Genomic DNA, 15297 nt, shown 5'->3' on the forward strand with positions numbered 1-15297 from the left:
TTATGGCCGTTTCTCACATCGTCAATATTCATGGCTCCAGGAGCAAGGGGCTGAAAAGGGAATCGTTCCACTCACTATCGCCTGCAGTAACCCACTCGGGAAATTTCTGCTTCCTTTTCTCATGACCTTACTTCTGCTGGCCTAGACACTTTGGTTCTAGATGAGGAAGCATTGCTGCCAGGGGCCGCAACAAGCATTCATTGAACTGCAAGCTCAGACTTCCCCTGGCCACCATGGGCTTCTGATGCCCTTGAGCCAACAGGCTGAGAAAGAAATACCAGTGTTAGGAGGGGTGATTGGCCCAGATAACAATGGGGGACATTGGATTGCTTCTCTGTAATAGAGGTAAGAAAGGTTATGTCTAGAGTGTAGGAGGTTCTTTAGGGTGTCTCTTGGTGCTACTGTGTCCTGTTATTAAAGTCAATGGAAAACTACAACAACCTAAATCCAGGGGGGATGACAAAGGGCACAGACACTTCAGGAATGAAGGACTGAGTCACTTCTTCAGGGAAAGAGCCAAGACCTGCGAGATTCTTACTGAGGGTGGAGGACATACAGAATTGGGTAGTAGAGGACGGTGGCTATAATGCCAGCTAAGGTCATGTGACCAGTTATAATTACCGTGAGTGCTTCTGTTGCATCCTGCTAATAATGCATTTGCACAGATATTTGTGTTGAATTTTCATGTGCTGTAACATCGGTTGGTGGAATATTAGTGATTAGCACACTTAAGCTTGATATACTAAAAGAATGTCCCTTAAGAGACATTGTCACCTATTCTAAAATTTCTACTGACTTTGTGATTGTATGTGAACTGGTTAAAGGTCATGTAAGGCACACTTATGACCTGGTTATTATTTCTATTAGATATTAAGCGCTACATAAAGAGATATGATTGTGTGTCAAGTTGACAAGGGTGGACTTGTGACAGCTGTTCCCTGTTGTCAACCAGATGTTGACAACATCTGGAATTAACTAAAACCAAATAAAAGAAATGGCTGGGCACACCTGTGAGGGATTTTTTTTTTCTTAACTGGATCTTTTGAAGTGGGAATATCTACTTCTAATCCAGATCTTTTGGTGTGGGAAGACCCGCCTCTTATGTGGGCCCACCCTCTGCTGGAAGCCTCTATAAGGACATGAGAGAGAGAAGCTCTATTTTGACCACTTCCTCCCACCCTTGGAATGGAATCAAGTCCATTCCTTCACTGACATTAGTGTGTAGCATGAATAATAAAAACCCAGGGACAGATATTGGGGTTCAGCCTGAAAACCAGAAAAGCAAAGCAGCCAAGCCACTAGAGAAGTCTTACCTCCACCAAGGCTGGGTGACCACGGATTAAGTGGCCTAAGCAGTCTGAGCCTCTCTCCCCTCCCATTTTATATTCCCTGTAGTGTTGGGATGAAAGTGTGAGCCACCACCACCTGGATTTGTTTCTGCATTGCTCTTGTGTAGCCCAGGGTGGCCTTGAACTCACAGAGATCCATCTGCCTCTGTCTCCCAAATCCTGGGATTGAAGGTGTGTGCCACCACTGCCTGACCTCTAGTGGCTTAGCTTTGCTCTTCTGATATTTAGGCAAGCTTTATTTATTAAAAGATAAATAAAATATCACTACATTAGTACTTATTACTTTGGGGTTCTGGGGTAAACTGAGGATCAGCCTTGTGGACTGAACAACTAATGGATTCTCAGATTCTTGGGCATTCTGTTCATAGGCAGCTACTGATTAACCAGATCACAGCTCCTAAGTCATTCTAATAAGGTATATATATAAAATAAACACACACACACACACACACACACACACACACACACACACACGGGGGATTCATTCTATAAATTCTGTGCCCTAGAGAACTTTGACTAATACAACACCCATCATCAATATCTGCAATGACTATGGCAAACCAAGCCATATTTACAGCACCAAGCTGTCATCTATGATCAAAGCAGAAAGTTAAAGCTTCATCTCTACTCTTTACATGTTTTTTTTTAGACAAAATTAAAATTTTTCATGAACTAAGAAATGAAGGTCACAAAGGTCACACTTTCTAAACTTCCAGTAGGTTTTCCAATGTCAAGTTGACAAGGGTCCACCAGTCCAGCAACTTTTAGTATACAGGCCGCATGCCTCAGCTGGTCTTCAGTATGCACGAGAACCCCAAAGCGTAGGTTGTTGAAGGCACCACCCACACAACTCATTGAACATAGAGATGTCCCGCAGCCGTCTACAGCAAAGGGCGGGGCCAACTCTTCTGTTCTCACACCCTTGGGGCTGGCTCACTGGCACCTACACCGCCTACACCACCAGCTCTACTGTGGTGCCTGTGCAAGGTACACGGGCCACTCTCCCAAGTGCTACAGCTGCTGAGGGACAGGGCCGGTTCTCCCACTCTCGTGTCCCCCAAGGCCAGCTCTCCAGCCTGCTGCAGGGGGCAAAGGGCAAGAGGGGGAGGGCATCTTTCCCTCACCCACATCACCACGTGGCAGATGAGGGGGATGGGGCCAGCTCTCCCACTCTCATGCCCTCAGGGCCAGCTTACAGTGCCCCTGCCAGCAGGTCAGCTCTCCAGTGTTGCCTAGGCAAGGTGCCGGACTGGTTCTCCCAAGTGCAGCAGCCCATGAGGGGCTGGGCCAGCTCTCCTTCTCTCTTGACCCTGGGGCCTTGTCTGCATCAAATGGTGAGGGGTAAAGGGGGCATCTCTCCCTGGGCCGTGCCACCAAATGACAGACAAGTCGTGGGGCAAGCTCTGCCATGCTCACATCCTCCAGGCTGGTTCCCGTCGGTAGAGCCAGCTTTACTAGGGTGTCCAGGAGAGGTGCAAGGCCCACTCTCTGCGCAGTCCTGTCATCTTGGACTTTTGTGGTAGCAGGAGCCATGGACATCAACACAGACCACAGCTGCAGCTGGGTCAGGACCCAGACATGGCCATTGGCAGCACCCCAGGCCAGGATATCACCATGGCCCCAGGGGGCAAGCAGGTCACCCAAGTCAGCCACCTCCTCACCTGTTCCGATCTGCCTCTCTTCACAGGGCACAAACCATTCTGCCTCTCTCTCTCTCTCTCTCTCTCTCTCTCTCTCTCTCTCTCTCTCTCTCTCTCTCTCTCTCTCTTCCCCCCCCCCCTCGTACCCCACCATGTATTTATTCACCACAGTGGTGCCCCAGGCAGGCTTGTGATTCTTCTCAATCCTTACAGTGCCAAGCAGGCTCCTGTTCTCCCTGCCACCCGACCGGTTTCCTGGATTTAAGGGATGTATTCATTTCCTCTTTTAAGAACCTCTGTCCTATTCATACAGGCTGTTTTAAGGCCCCTTCCTTCTGCTTCACCTATGCTGGAATATCCAGGACCTACTGTGGTAGGATTGCTCTGCCCTAGTGGAAACATTGTGCTGGCTATTACCAATTTTATTTCTATGTTGGCATCTAGGCATCTGGGATTGGGAAGCTTATAGTTCTAGGTGATGATCCCTGATTTTTTTCTTTGTTGATTCTTTCTTTGTTCCTTGGTATATTTCTTTGATTATTTTAGGAGAGTGTGTTGCTTGGAAGATTTTCTGTGGACCTGATAGGTGTGGCCACTGGGGGTTTCAGGTACAATGTGTTCCCGGGTCTTGGGAGCTGAGACTTAGGACTGGGGATAGTCTAGGGGCCGGAGGGGGTTCACCAGAGCGAGGAAAGCGGAGCATTCAACCAGGGTCTGTTTATTTAGTCTCCTTGGGATGGGAGTAGACAGCGAAGAGAGGTCACTCCAGAAGATCTGGAGATGAGACTGGGGGTTGGATCTGGAGGAGCAGAGGAGAGGTGGATCTACAGTCCATCGCCCTGCTTCCCTGGCAGAAGTGTGTGGGTTAGCTTGGAGAGCCTGCTGGAGATGGGGGCTGGGAGGTTGAGGAGGAGGAGGGCTGCGGGATCCACAGGAGGTATGGGCAGCAGAGGAAGGCTGCAGCAGGTATTCTGAGGCTGGGGGATGGGTGTGGGGGAGAGGACAGAGTGGTGGAGGTCTGCCATTACCTTCTCGTTTCCCTGTTATGCTCAGCTGGAGTGTCCACAGCAGATGCCCGCTGGTGTTGGCAGCTGGGATAATGGGACGCCTTGGGGGAAGCAGGTTGGAGGTCTTTCTGATCCATTGGGGATGGGGTCAGAGAGGAATGGGAGACCACGGTAGGTGTTCTGCTACAGAGCTGGTGATGATTGGGGACTGGATTTGAAGGAGCAGCCTACCTGCTTCCCTGGCGGGAGTCTGACCAAAGCAATTACAAAAGAAACAGCTTTAATTGGTCGTACGGTTTTGGAGAGCTGAAGTCCATGATGACTGAGCAAAAGCATGGCATCAGGAACAGCTAAGAGCTGGCACCTCGGACTGCAAGTAGGAGACAGAGAGAGAATGCTGGGAGTGACTGGAGTCTTTTAAAACCTCAAAGTCAGCCCCCCAGTGACACACCTCCTCCAAGGCCACATCTCCTAATCCCCCCCAAACAATTCTCCACCGATTGGGAACCAAGTATTCAAACCTGTGACCCATCTTTATTCAAATCACCACATATCACAACTTTCTCAATATGCCTGTGCTTCCCGAATGCTGGGATCACAGTGTGCACCACCACATCTGCCCTTATGGTGGATTTAAACAAAGCCCAGGCTTACCAAGCATGAGGAATGAGCAACCCTAGTCTCGCTGGTTTTATTTGGGATTCTGTCTTCCCCTTTGCAAACTTCACAATTTATTTTAAAAAGAACACTTTTTTTTGGAAACAATATTTATAAACCAGACAATTATGATACAACACATAGGAAATATAGTTAAAATTAGCTCTAGGGCAAAAGGCTTATTAAAAAGTATCTAATTTGGGGCTGGCAAGATGGCTCCGTTGGGTAAAGGCACTTGCCCCCAAGCCAGGCAACTTGAGTTCCATCTCTGGAACCTATGTGGTGGGAAGAGAGAACTGACCCTTGACTGTTGTTCTCTGACTTCCAAATGCATGCTACAATGTGTTCCCCTCCCTTCCTTCCTCTCCTTCCCGAAAACACACACACAGTAAATGGAAATATTTTGAAGTGTATAATCTGATTTGTGAGGGCACTGATGTCAACTAAGTTTTACTTTTCTTCAAACTCGATTTCCTATCTAGTTTTACCTAGGACTGTTAGAAATGCCCCACGTTTGGGTATTCCACCCAGAGAACTGTTCTCGCGTGTGTGAAATGCAGACAGGGTCTCGGGGAGATTAGCTGGCCATTCTGGGTGACCAGACTGACCCCACTCTGACGGTGCTCCACGACTCTAGAACCCTCTCCGCATTGCTAGTCTCCTAAAGGTCCACACGGAGTGGGTGTCACTGGAGCCTCTCCACCGTGGTTCATGTGTGAGCGTTGTGGGGGACACGGGCAAAATCAAGGATCCTAGCCAGAAGGCTTTCTTGACAGGTGTGCTGAGAAGACTTTAAAAGAGGACCGGGAAGATGGATTTGTCACAGCGATAAAGCACCCTTGAGAGCTAGCGGACAGTCATGAAAGAATCTCAAACAACTGTCACAGCGCTTGGATTGTTATTTTTAAAGGGTCTTTGGTGGCTCTCAAATGTCACAAAACATTCATGCTTTATTCTGTCATGTCTCCTTTCTTTCTAGAATGGGGGGGGGGTGAGGGGAGGCGGGCTTCAGGCCCAGCAGGTTTCTGAAGGCAGAAGTCATAGCGTTCAGGTGTATTCCAAAGGTGCCGGTGGCCTCCTAAGCTAAGTCCTTCTAATCGGCTCCCACTGTCTTGTCAACACAATTCAGTTTTCCTAAGTGCAGCGAGTGGACTCAAGTACCAGAATCAGAAAACAGCCTCCATGAGGGACAGAGTGTTCCCTAATTGATTAGAGAGGGCCTTTGTCGTGCTTCTATGGCTATGGCTTCCAGGGCTAAGAACCAAGAAGTTTGTTATAGCTCTGGGCATGAGCTCATATCCACGCTGGCTTTAAGCTGAACAGTTAATTAGTTACAACATCAACATCAAGACCGTTTTAAAATTCTCAAGTGCGTTTACCCTTTTCCAGAAAACCCATTAAATATTCCACAGGCCATCATTCAGATTTCCCTGGGGAAGTGATGGTGGACCAGCTGATGTTGGTCAAAATACCCGGTGCCTGGGAAAGATAAGTTAAGGAGAGGGGCACGAAGGACACACCTGAATTTGAATTTCTTGACTTAGGTTTGAGATGGGAACTCAAGCACACAAACTCTCAACTACCCCTACAGCCTCCGCTCCGACTAGCACTGCAATTCCCATTTTTTCATGAATTTTGCAACACATCTTTTTATGCGGTTTTAAGAGCTGGCAACGTCACATCTCCTTATAGGTATTGGTGTATCATCTTACCTTTCTGTCAGCAAAGGCACAATTCCTTTACTTTAGACTAACAACTCTTTGGGAACAATTAGCAAGGAAAAGAAACAGCGAGCTACTTTGCAACCAGCAGGTGGCAGAGCCTCAAAGACCTGGAAGAAAGCCGGCGCGTACAAGAGCGCTGTCAGGTGCCCCGTGTTCAGGGTGGCCGCCACTCTGCTGTGGCTCTGAGGACAGCGGGGAGGTCCCGTCCATTTCTTCCGTCCATCTTCAGGCTATGTGGCTGAGTCTCAGCGGCCCCGAGAAGTGCGGCTGGAGGGGATTCGAAGTTCCGGAGACGCCCGTTAGCTGTGCTGGCTCGGGACGGGCGGGGGCTGAAGCCGGGGACCCCGACTCCTGACCCCGACTCCCCGACCCCAGGTTAGCTCCCGGCCCCGCGGCGGAGGCGCCCAGGATAGCACTCGCGGACTCGGGCTGCCGTCTGCGGGGACCGAAGGCGGCACTCTTCGCGCGCGTCGGGGCCCCAATCCTGATTTTCATTTCGCTCCAAGCTCAGAGCACTAAGTAGGCTCCAAACCGCACAAACAGGAAGGAGGGAGGGCCGGGAGTGCGGGCAGAGGGCGGGTCGTTCCCAGCAGCGCGGGCGGTCCCTCCCCTCCCGGGTCCCCGACCCGCGGGGCCAGGGCGGGGCGTGCACGTCAGCTGGGGCTAGAAAAGGCGGCAGCCCGGTCCGGCGAGGTGACAGCCCCACTCGGACGTCAGGCCGGGCCGACGCCGCCATGAGCGCCGCGCTTTTCAGCCTGGACAGCCCCGCGCGCGGCGCAGCCTGGCCCACGGAGCCCGCGGCCTTCTACGAACCGGGCAGGGTGGGCAAACCGGACCGCGGGCCCGAGCCCGGGGAGCTGGGGGAGCCGGTCTCCACGGCCCCTGCCATGTACGACGACGAGAGCGCCATCGACTTCAGCGCCTACATCGACTCCATGGCCGCCGTGCCCACCCTGGAGCTGTGCCACGATGAGCTCTTCGCCGACCTCTTCAATAGTAACCACAAAGCGGCCGGCGCGGGCGGCCTGGAGCCGCTGCCCGGCGGCCCCGCGCGACCCCCAGGCGCGGGTGCAGCCGCCCGGGGCCCGCTCAAGCGCGAACCCGACTGGGGCGACAGCGACGCGCGGGGCTCCCTGCTGCCCGCGCAAGTGGCCGTGTGCGCGCAGACAGTGGTGAGCTTGCCGGCCCCGGCGCAGCCCACACCGCCCACGTCGCCCGAGCCCCCTCGGGGCAGCCCGGGGCCGAGCCTCGCGCCGGGCCCGGTCCGAGAGAAGGGCGCGGGCAAGAGGGGTCCGGACCGCGGCAGCCCCGAGTACCGGCAGCGGCGCGAGCGCAACAACATCGCTGTGCGCAAGAGCCGCGACAAGGCCAAGCGCCGCAACCAGGAGATGCAGCAGAAGCTGGTGGAGCTGTCGGCCGAGAACGAGAAGCTGCATCAGCGCGTGGAGCAGCTCACGCGGGACCTGGCCGGCCTCCGGCAGTTCTTCAAGCAGCTGCCCAGCCCGCCTTTCCTGCCGCCCACCGGCGCCGACTGCCGGTAACGCGCGGCCCGGGCTCAGAGACTCCAAACGACCTATACCTCAGCCCCCGACGGCCAGGAGCACACGCCGCCAGAGCCGCTGCAGTTTCGTTGCGAGCTACCGGAAGCTGCAGCTTGGACACTGGACTGCGAGAGAAGCTATGAGTCTTTCCCCCTTAAATTATTTTTATAATGGTAGCGTTTTCTACGTCTTATTACCATCGCAGCTAAGGTACATTTGTAGAAAGAGAAGACTTTCCGACAGACTTTTGTAGATAAGAGGAAGAGACTGCGCATGCTTTTTATATTCATTTTTACAATATTTGTAAGAATAAAGAAGCATTTAAATCGCTGCAGCTTCCTAAATTCAGTCTCTCCCGCACACAATGTACTGGGACTTCACCAGGGAAAAGCAGGCACCTGGGAGCCACAGGACCAGGTGTGGTGCCCACACAGGGTAAGACTTGAGACATGAGTTTGTTTGCTTTGGAAGCCTGGCAGAGTTGGCCTCATGCTCTGTATTGCCGGCGGAAGGGACATGGGAAAGCATGGCTACTCCATGTTAGGTTTTAAGGTGCGATCCCAGAGTGTGCAGACCTGGGCTGGGGCTGGCCAGAGAATAGCTGCGAGAGGGTGGAAGAAAGCCCCGGAGAGCCAGAAACCGGGCTCCTCTTAGCCTGCGTGCTTCGCTTTCACTTTCCTCAATCCTAGGGACATGGAGTAGTTTTCAAAGTGTGCACCAGGAAAAAGTCAGATTGTAGGCTATAAAAGGGGCAGCCCCAGACGCCTTTAATTGTAATGTTTGAGGGCTTAATCCAAAAAAAGCTCTGTGCCTTTCTCCTAAGAAAACCATGTCTTAGGAACATGGCCTTGTTATTATGTTGCTGTGCATAAGAAAAAAATAAGTTCAGGGTTCAAATATGTAGCTTCGTTAGTAATCCAAATCCAGCCCAAAGCACAGAACGGTGGGTCACTGTGAGTGTGAACTTTGCCCTCTGGCAGGTGTGTGCTGGAGTGAGCTACAGAAACTTGTTTAACACAGCTCAGCTATACGGTATGGGTGACAGTGCCATCTCTGGCAGTCTCAAGAACACTAGAACCACAGGATGTTTGGGTTGGACATTTGTTTATTACAGCAGAACAGCAACATCTCAATAGGAGATACTGCTTGAAGCTTTAACATTAAAAAACCACAAAGAAAAAATGTACACACATGGGTAAAGTCTTAAATACTTTAAAGCTATGTCCTAATCAATCAGTAATACTGCCTAAGTAATGCAAAATAAAGACCACAGAGATACTCAAGCTTTAGAAACATGTTCTCAAACTTAGAGTAAGGTAATTTAAAAAATATAATAAAGGTTTTTTGATTTTTAATTTACAAAACCATCCTATTAATCTATTTACCAGGAAAAAAAAGAAACCTATTAAATTTAAAAACCATAAAAATACTCTGTAGCGTTAACATAGCTCCCCAAATCAAGCCCCCACACTCCGTGCAAAGTTCCCAGATGTCAGGAAGGAGGGTGGTTGGCTCCTCCCGCATCCAGAAGCTCAATCTCCTCCAGTGTGACGCAGCCGGACTGCTGTGGGCTGACAGACTGGACAAAGCAGAGTAGAGGTCCCATCTCCTTCCCAAGGACGTTCTTCACTTCATAACTCTGCAGTGATAGAAGCAAGCTGGTTAAAGCAAACAGTCCTGGCTCCCGAACATTCTGTTCCCAACAGTGCCACAGCCCGGGCAAAGGCCCTTCCTTCCCATGGCAAACAGTTTTCTGGGGTGCTTGGGTGAGGGTGTACTATAAAGGCCCCCTTTATTATAGCAAGCAAATGAACTACTTTACTGCTTTATTCTGATGTTGAGTTTGGCTGTTTCGGGCTGCCAGGATAAAGGGGCCTAGGACAGGATCTGGAAGACAGTAAGCACAGGGAGTGCTGTCCTTCCATGGGGGTTGGGCTTTTGGCTCGCAAGTCCCCACTTCCTTTGGGGACACTTCCCCAATCTAGCAACACTTCTGGTCAGAGGATTTCCTGGTGCTTGCCCCAAACTTCCCTCTTCAATTGGATCCCATTTCTTCTTGAGTTTCATGGGGCTAGCCATTTCTTTCTGCGCAGTGGTAATGTGACCGAGTTTTTATTCACAAAGTTAATCTTGAGAAAATTTCATCTTCAGACATGAACACAGGTGCTGGGCAGCAGGGCTTCTGTCTCTGATGTGGCTGCGCCTTGTCTGGGCTTTTACAGATCCAACTTCAGAGCGTTTTTTGGTGAGGGTGGGACTAAAAATAAAACTCACTCTTGGAGATGGGGCTGATACTGCAGTGTGACAGCACCCTGACCTGCTTGTCCTCCGCACAAGGCGGGGCATTCCTTCACTTCCCTTCAGCATTTTTTTTTTTTTTTTTTTTTTTTTTTTTTTTTTTTTTTTTTTTTTTTTTGGTTTTTCGAGACAGGGTTTCTCTGTAGCTTTGGAGCCTGTCCTGGAACTAGCTCTTGCAGACCAGGCTGGCCTCAAACTCACAGAGATCCACCTGCCTCTGCCTCCCGAGTGCTGGGATTAAAGGTATGCACCACCATTGCCCGGCTAGGATTTAGTTTTGTACATATGAATTCAGGCCATCTATGGTCCAAGACCTTTGGGTCAATGAGATGGACAGAAAATGTGGCCAACATAGGTTTTGTCCAGGTCTGGGCTGGCCACAGTGATGTCCTAAGCTCAGGTAGGAAGAGTGGCCAGCCCAGTCAGGCACTATGAGGAAGCTGGCGAAGAGCCTTCACTGGGGAGGCTTCTGTGACTGCAGCCCTGCCTTGAGGGTACCAGCTGATGGAACAGAGATGAAGCATCCTAGTGCAGCCCAGAATGGACCATATGTGTGCAGAGGGCTGGATATTTTGTTTGTAGAGGATCAGTAGCTTACTTGTTACTTTGAAAAGTTTTAGATTCCTTAGTACAAAACAAGCAAGGTCTACAGTGTGGTTCAAAGCCTGACAGGAAAAATGAGACCTGTGGAAGAAGAGGAGGTCAGAGGCTTCAACAGAAGGTAGGGTCTTCGCTGCAGGCGGGCCGCGGCCTGTTCCACGGTGAGGTCTGGATAGAGCACCAGCACAGGACCAGTCACCGATGCCAGAGGGACAACTAAGCGTTCCTCCAGTGTCCCTCACTGCTTTCCTTCCCCAATGCTTGTTCAAGTGTGAAAAAGTGACCTAGGCATTCCCATGTGTTCCTCCGGTAAAAGTATGAAATTTTTGTTTTCTTTTGAGGCAAGGTCTCATGCCATGTAGCTCAGGCTGACCTCAAACTTGCTATGTGGCTGAGGATGCCCTTAAATTCCTGATTCTCTTGCCTTACTTCTCAAGTGCTGGAGTTATAGGTGTGAAACACCATGCCCAGCTCATAAATATGGAATTTGGATTTCATAAAGGTCAGTAAAAAAATTATTTCTATGTAAAATGTTAGGTTCAGCTCCATCACCTATAGACTTAATAAATCCTATGTATTTTTGGGAAATGAACATGGTGAATTTAAAACATTCACATCAGCAAATTCATGCACTGTCCACATGAATGTATGTGTGTGTGTGTGTGTATGTAAATGTGTCCATCTGATTTTAGTATATACTCATTTAACTTCGTGTCTTTTTGAGAGAATCTGACAGTGCTTGGATTGAAGCCAAGTTTTTCTGCATTCTGGGCAACTACTATTTTCCTGAGCTACAGTCAATTCCCTGGGTCTCTATTTTTTTTTTTAAAAAATGTAATACACGCGCGCCTTTTCTACAAGTCGAGGGAGCAGATTTCAACCCCGTGTCTGTAATGTCACTAGTGAGAAACAGCAATAACAACAACGTTAATCTTGTTGTTTCCACACTCACAGTGTGACCACAGTGAACACATACCATTTCGCATTCCTGTATCGTAACCAGAAACAGTACACTTGGTTCAGGGACGGGAGTATGGTTTTTTACGGAGATCCCTAACTGGATTCTCTGGGATTCTGTAAATGTGCATCCTCACCCAGAAACCCCAGAGTCTAGAGCGGGTGACTTGCAGCTGTGTCTGCCATCGTCTGTCAGGCTCCACTCCAGATCAGAGGTAAGTTGAACAGAGACCAGAGGAGGGGGTGGTGTAGAGAGCTTGCTAAAAAGTACTCATGGCGTGGCTTGTCCTTTGCCCATTGATGTGGACTTTGAATTTAGAGCACCTACAAAGGTGACACCAAGTGCTATGACCTCCATGTCATTTCATTTAACACCTGTGCACATGTATGTACAAGTGTGCAACCTTATATGTACATGCATGTACGGTCAGTGTCCAAGTAGACTCCTCATACACAAGTGCATGCACAGCTACACACACACACACGCACGCACACACATAGGCACTCACACACACACAGGCAGTGTCCAAGCAGACTCATACACAAGCACATGCACCCCTGCACTTCCACACACAGGAACACATGCCCACATACCTTCCAAGCCTTTTTCATCAGCTAACCAGAGCATTCTGGTTGAGAAGTTAAGTGCTGGAGAAATGATACACCTCAGCCAGCAGGAAACCGAAGAAGGATTTCTGCTAGTGTTTCCTGGTGTTTTGATCCCCCAAAGAGGCATTATCTTACAGAGGTACCAGACACTGTCTTTTTGGGACATCAGGGTTCATGGTGGCCACTGAGTCAGAGGGCAGACATCAGTCTGATGCATCATGGACAGAATGTAGCCATCGATGTTGAGGGTTTGTTATTCACCCTGAAGCAGGAACTTTCCACGCTGTCCCCCCGCCTTTCTCCACAGGGACATACTCAGCAAACTACGACCCGACCTTCTCAAGCACCCACCTGAGTACCTACACCCACCGGACACCTCTAATACCAAGTCTCCGTGTTCTCTGGTCCAACGGCATCCACTGTTTCATCTTCCTCCCATAAAGACCAAACGGCAGGAGACACATTTCAGCAAATAGACACTGCTTTCTGTCCCTTTGAAGCCAGTATAAGTTCTTCAAGTCTCTGTCTCATGCTTCCTGTCTTGGCTAAACTACCAACTACCAGCTGTTCCTTCTGCAGAGGGAAAAGCTACCACGGTGGGATCCTTGTGGTGAGTCCCTCATGGAGATGGGCAACAGTGAGGGCTGTGTGTGAGCAATGGGCTTGAAATTCTTAGGCCACAGTCACTGCTGACTTTCACAGAATGAGAAAGTCAGTTGCGTGCTCTAACTCTCTGCCAAAGCAGCAGCTCAGATGAAGGTTCCAGGACAGAGTACAAGGCCACCAAAGAGCTGTATGGCTGGCGGTTTTATACCTGGGGAACAGAAACTGGCACCTTGTGAAGTCAGCGCTGAGAACCACAGCTCAGACCAACAATCCTCACAGCCTATTTATGCATCTTATGATTTTTTAAACTCTGACATTGCTCGCCGAGATGAAAGAGGGTTAATGGTGGCTCTGTCTCTGCTGTCCTTTTTGGCCTGTGACTGGGGCAGGCAGGAAGGGCTAAGGAGAAACCTGATAGGAGGGTCAACACTCCACACATTCAAGCTGGAATTGGGCCATGAAGACCAGTAAGAAAACACTCGTGTTTGGAAGCCAAGGTTGCTCTGGTCAGCTTAACAGGACAGATGTCATCGCAGGTAGCAGGTCTCTGACACCTTTTCTAGGTTATTAATTCCATGAGTTCCTTACAGTGCATTTATTTATAGACAGGGAGGGTTTCAGCAGACACAGGCTAGCTTCAGACTTGGTATGTAGTTAAGGCTGATCTTGAACTTCTGACCTTGCAGCTGTGTGCTACCACACTCAGACCATGTGCGTGTCAGCCAGGCACGCCACCACCTGAGCTACATCCTCAGCTCCCTACATAGTCCTTAACGCTTCTGTGTGGTAAAGGCATTTCGAAGAAAGAAGTCCACTGTGTGGACCATTTTTCACGCTGTAATTCTTTTCTTGGAGGCAATGTGCTACAATTGACTGTCTCATATAGTAATTCTCAAGGCAGGCAACCCTAAATGGTTTGAGAAATAGTAAATAATGTTTCAGTTATTCAAGTCCAGACTATCCCACAGTAATAAACTAAAAGGGCCTCAGGGCCACAAGAATGGCTCAGTAGGCAAGGTGCCTGCCATTAGGTCTGATGACCTGAGTTCAATCATCCCTGAGAACCACAGGGCATGAGATGCTGGATTCCTACAAGCTGTTCCTCTCACGTCCCTCTCTCTCTCTCTCTCTCTCTCTCTCTCTCTCTCTCTCTCTCTCTCTCTCTCTCTCTCTCTCTCTCTCTCACACACACACACACACACTAATTTAAAACAGCCTTTCCTCGGCAATTCTGTTTGTGACTGCGAAGTCGTGAAGAAGCTCTAGTCCCCAGGCTGTACGTCTCTAGCAGAAGCCACAGAGGAAGATTTCCAGGGTCTGTTTGAAGGTTGATCTGAAAAGGATTCTATTTCCAAGCAGGAGGAAGGGGCTCTGACCCTGCCATTCTACACTGCATGGCAGTGGTAAGGTGGATGTCTTAATACAAGCAACTTCTTCTTGTGGTAGGATTTGTTGTCGATGAACACACAGAGCAAAGGGGTCTTCCTAAGGGGCAGCTGTACACAGGTCCCAGAGCACAGGGCACACTCACGCTGCACCCCTACCCTGCCCATACTTACCCCATCCGTGGAGGCAGCAGACATCAGCAGTGAAGAAATACTTCTCTCCAACAGCTGCAGTGACAGGGAAGAAGGACTCAGCTGAAACATCCCACCAGGGAGCAAGCACTCACCCAAGGTGCTCCTGTCTGAGGATAACACCGAATCTAAGCTGTCTGTAAACAACCACTACATAGAGAAACTGTGGTAGGTGACCCCACTTCTCCTTCCTAAGAACTGAAGGCAGCTTTTACCACATCTCCTTCTTGGCACATAGAGTCTGCCACAAGGCAAGTAAAAGAACATACATGTACCCTGTTCCAGTCTTGAGCAGACACATGGAATCAAGCATGAGCTCCAGGTCCCTTTCCTACCTTGACCTTCACAGTACTCTTGGGTCTCGTGGGACAGTCCAGAAAGATGTGCAGGCTCCTCTTCTGAAGCGGCGACACAACCAGTCGCGAACAGTCCCCACAGAAGAGGCCCCTAGCGTGTGAGGGGACATGGGAGTGCAAGAAACATGGGGTGGGGGGACATCAGAAGAGTCCTACAGCAAAGAGATTCCTCTAAACATACATGTTTAGTGACTCACTAATTCTACAGTCAGAATTAAATTATTGGAATCAGACAAAAGCAGTCAGGGACTGGACTATTCTGATGGATTAATAGTTGGGAGCCGCTGAGGGGGCCCCTGGGTACACAACGAGGCCTTTATTAATGAGGAATATGGGGTGAATGTAGCTTTCCAGGAAGTGAAGGTCTCACCCTTCC

At 49.8% G+C, this 15297-nt stretch overlaps 3 protein-coding genes across 10 annotated transcripts in view; 1 reads left to right on the forward strand and 2 right to left on the reverse strand.

Moving 5' to 3' along the window:
- Positions 1 to 1797: 1797 nt before the first annotated feature.
- On the reverse strand, positions 1798 to 6950 carry LOC121677347. The gene is made up of 2 exons (XM_042055916.1): positions 6366 to 6950; positions 1798 to 4366 (listed from the first exon to the last, which is right to left on the reverse strand). The coding sequence occupies exon 2, from the start codon at positions 3141 to 3143 to the stop codon at positions 2523 to 2525; it is 621 nt and encodes a 206-aa protein (XP_041911850.1). The 5' UTR covers positions 3144 to 4366; positions 6366 to 6950; the 3' UTR covers positions 1798 to 2522.
- Positions 4231 to 8248, forward strand: Cebpd (CCAAT enhancer binding protein delta). The gene has a single exon (XM_038346414.1). The coding sequence runs from the start codon at positions 7112 to 7114 to the stop codon at positions 7916 to 7918; it is 807 nt and encodes a 268-aa protein (XP_038202342.1). The 5' UTR covers positions 4231 to 7111; the 3' UTR covers positions 7919 to 8248.
- Positions 8249 to 9005: 757 nt separating this feature from the next.
- The window catches only part of Spidr (scaffold protein involved in DNA repair), a 209266-nt gene continuing 202974 nt past the window's right edge, over positions 9006 to 15297 (reverse strand). For 6 of the 8 annotated variants that reach the window (XM_038346408.1, XM_038346407.1, XM_038346410.1 and 3 more), the window contains 3 exons: positions 14901 to 15012; positions 14548 to 14601; positions 9006 to 9557 (listed from right to left, as the gene is read on the reverse strand). In XM_038346408.1, the coding sequence (XP_038202336.1) occupies positions 9411 to 9557; positions 14548 to 14601; positions 14901 to 15012 (313 nt within the window). In that variant the 3' untranslated portion in view covers positions 9006 to 9410. Of the gene's footprint in view, positions 9558 to 14547; positions 14602 to 14900; positions 15074 to 15297 lie in introns of those variants that run through there. The other 2 variants (XM_038346409.1, XR_005287227.1) reach the window with 2 other exon arrangements.

The sequence above is a fragment of the Arvicola amphibius genome, chromosome 10 (genome assembly GCF_903992535.2).
Source record: "Arvicola amphibius chromosome 10, mArvAmp1.2, whole genome shotgun sequence".
Taxonomy (NCBI): Eukaryota; Metazoa; Chordata; class Mammalia; order Rodentia; family Cricetidae; genus Arvicola; species Arvicola amphibius.